This window comes from Halyomorpha halys, unplaced genomic scaffold (genome assembly GCF_000696795.3).
Source record: "Halyomorpha halys isolate HHAL.00 unplaced genomic scaffold, Hhal_1.1 Scaffold1437.1, whole genome shotgun sequence".
In the NCBI taxonomy this organism is placed as follows: domain Eukaryota; kingdom Metazoa; phylum Arthropoda; class Insecta; order Hemiptera; family Pentatomidae; genus Halyomorpha; species Halyomorpha halys.
In genome coordinates, this window is record NW_027108996.1 from 257327 (window position 1) to 260288 (window position 2962).

The 2962-nt window shown below is 27.7% G+C and overlaps 1 protein-coding gene across 1 annotated transcript in view; it reads left to right on the forward strand.

Moving 5' to 3' along the window:
* pcm (pacman) overlaps positions 1 to 2583 on the forward strand; it is a 52985-nt gene extending 50402 nt beyond the window's left edge. Inside the window, exons 38-39 of the mRNA XM_067047241.1 lie at positions 1608 to 1614; positions 2353 to 2583. Coding sequence (XP_066903342.1) covers positions 1608 to 1614; positions 2353 to 2583 — 238 coding nt within the window. The remainder of the gene's footprint in view (positions 1 to 1607; positions 1615 to 2352) is intronic.
* The last annotated feature ends 379 nt before the right edge of the window (positions 2584 to 2962 follow it).

Here is a 2962-nt window from a genome sequence, read left to right on the forward strand (position 1 = left end):
TTTTTCTAATTATTTAATATTTAATACACTGTAAGAAATATTATTTAGATCTTTTAGATAGCAGTTACAAGCTAGTGGAAATTTGTGTTAAATTTCATGTTGTAGTAATTTTTAATGTTTAAGGAATGTACATTAAAAATTACTACAACCTAAGCACTATTCAATACCATAGACAAGTCGATGAATCGATGTTTTAGGATTTCCAAACGGTTTCTTTTGTCTTGACAAACATTGAAGAACATTGTCCTTAAAAAACTCTACATCGTATCAAATTAACATTGGGCTGTTAATATTTCATCAGAATAATACATTAACAGCCCATTGTTAATTTAATTCATGTACCTGCCTTCACCTAAAATCAACTTATAATTGAAGCCATATTGAAATTGATAATAATCTTAATTTGATGTTGCTATGTAAAGAAACTATTTCTTCCTCAAATGGTAGAACAATTCTGTAAATCATAAGGTATAAGGCGCTGTTTCAATAAAGGACAAAAATTAGTCAATTAACTAATACAATTTTAAAAGTATGTATTTGTTTTGAAGGAACTATGGTAGAATCTGTTAACTTGCCACGTGTTAATCATCCTTTGGATTTACACTTTGATCATAGTCCGTGGCAGATCGTCAAATCGTGACTTGGGAGCATGCATCATGATAATGTGTCGTCAAGGGAAGTCACTTTTCTAGCTTGTGTTCGGAGAAGAGCTGTAGCATGTCCCTTTCACCTCGGAGTGTCCCGAACTGTGTTTAGTAATGTCATATCTTTCACCAGCTACGATTGTTCTTGAGTTATATAAATTTATTTACTTATTTATTCTTGTATTTACACACTTCCAATTAGTTTTCACGTGTACAAAAGGTTTTTTTTATATATTTCTAAAAAATATATATATTTTACTTTGTTTTTTGATTATTTCAAATTGTATAAATGTTTCATAGAAAATTCAGTGTGCAATCATGGTTAAGTTAAAAAACAGGTATTTAAATTTTATTTGGCTAAATATTACATTATATCCATGTAGAATTCTTATTTTAATTAAAAGAAAAAATCCTGTTTTTAAGTTGTTTCCCAGAGGAGTCAAAGTCCTAACTGATCAAGTGAGAGGAGGAAGCGGATAGATGTTGAAATAATGAATCAATTGAGAAATTTTGCATTTTAAAAAAATCTGTTGAATGTTGAAAAAAAAAAAAACTTCCCTATCTTGATTAGTTTCTAGTTTGCATATACTTTTTCATATTCTTTTTTCAAATGCATGATTAAATGTGTACATTAAAGCTATTAAGATGCTGGTTTATGGTTGATAAAGACTGCTATTGTTTTGTTTTATTAGTTTGTTGATATTTCATTTTGACATAATCTCTATCAAAGTGTTCATGTTCACTTTGTATGTTTCCTTTTCTTGAATTTTAGAATTTATTTTGAATAGGTATTTCAATTGGAGAATTGTTTCAGCAAAATATTTTGGTAGGGATATGAGACTAATACAATATCTTTCACCAATGAATGTACTTGAAATAAATTGGACCAGACTAATGTTGTTATAAAAACATACAATTTGATACATTAAGCAACATTATAGTTTTAATTTTTCAACTTTTCAGCAAGCAGGTTGGTTTTCATACTTCTTTTTGTTTTCTTTCCCCGTTCTTTATTTTACTCTTTCCCTTTATTTTACTTTTATCTTATTTTCTCTTTCCCCTTATTTACTCCACTTTTATCCTTTTTCCTGCCCGCGTTATAAGTTTTGTACACCTTACTTATAATTTGCCTCTTGATCATCTATTATTGTTACATATATTTTCTTCCTCTCAATTTTCATTTTCTTTCCATATTTAAATTTTAAATTAATAATAACTAATATGTTCATACTTCTTTACATTATATAACTTTAATTTTATTTCATTTGCTTAATTAAGTTATTGTACCCACTTTTTCAATTACCTATGTCTATATTTTATTTCCCGCTTCTCTCATCACTTTATTTTATTAATTCTATCTTGTAAAACTATTCATTGTATGTGTAAAATTATTTTGTTTATACTTTCTTTTTTATTTTTCTATACTTACTGTGGTTGTTATCTTGTTTTGTTTTTAGCCCTGAAGAAGGCTAGAAACTCTAGCCGAAACGTCGGCACATTAAAATAAGTTAGTCATACTTATTTGTGTTTCATTGACCGCACCCCCAACCATCTTCTCCTCATTTATAGTTTTAATATTGACATTTTTTAAAATTCTTCTCAGTCCATTATTTCCATTGTAATCAATTATTATAGTTAACTATTAACGTTCCATAAATCCTTTATTTTGTTTTATTATCTCCATTATTTTAAAATCAATTTTGTTCAGGATCAGATTAGATCACCTCAAAAAGTTTTGAGTCCAGTCGTTCCAAACTCTCCGCAGGAAGAATCAAGAGGTTATGGACAAAAAACTGTTAAAAATGAAGAAACTCATCCATTATCTGCCGAGGAAGGAAATCAAAAACCTAAGCCAAACCAATCACATCGGAGATCTGCAGCAAAAGCTAAAAGTAGAATCGCTGCAAACTTCTCTGTTCCATTACCTGATAGCAAATAGTCAGCTCTTTGTGTATAATACTTAAATTTAATTAATATAGATTTATATAAATATGAAATATATTTATAACTGTGTACATTTTGAAAGAAACGGGATTATCTGTTTTATATTACATATTTGTACATATATTACATACCTTAATATCATATATCTGTTTTAGAAAAATTATTGATGTAATAATTGAAGTGTTTTATTTAACTCTTCATGGTTTTAACAAAATTGGATTGCCTGAATATTCTGTTCAGCACATAAATTGCTGACTATTGTGACTAAATAGATAGGTTAATTTGTAAATTAAGGAAAATTTCTCCTTGTGATAATCTTATGTTTTAATTTTATATAATAATATTGATACTGTAAAAACCTTTAGACAATTTTT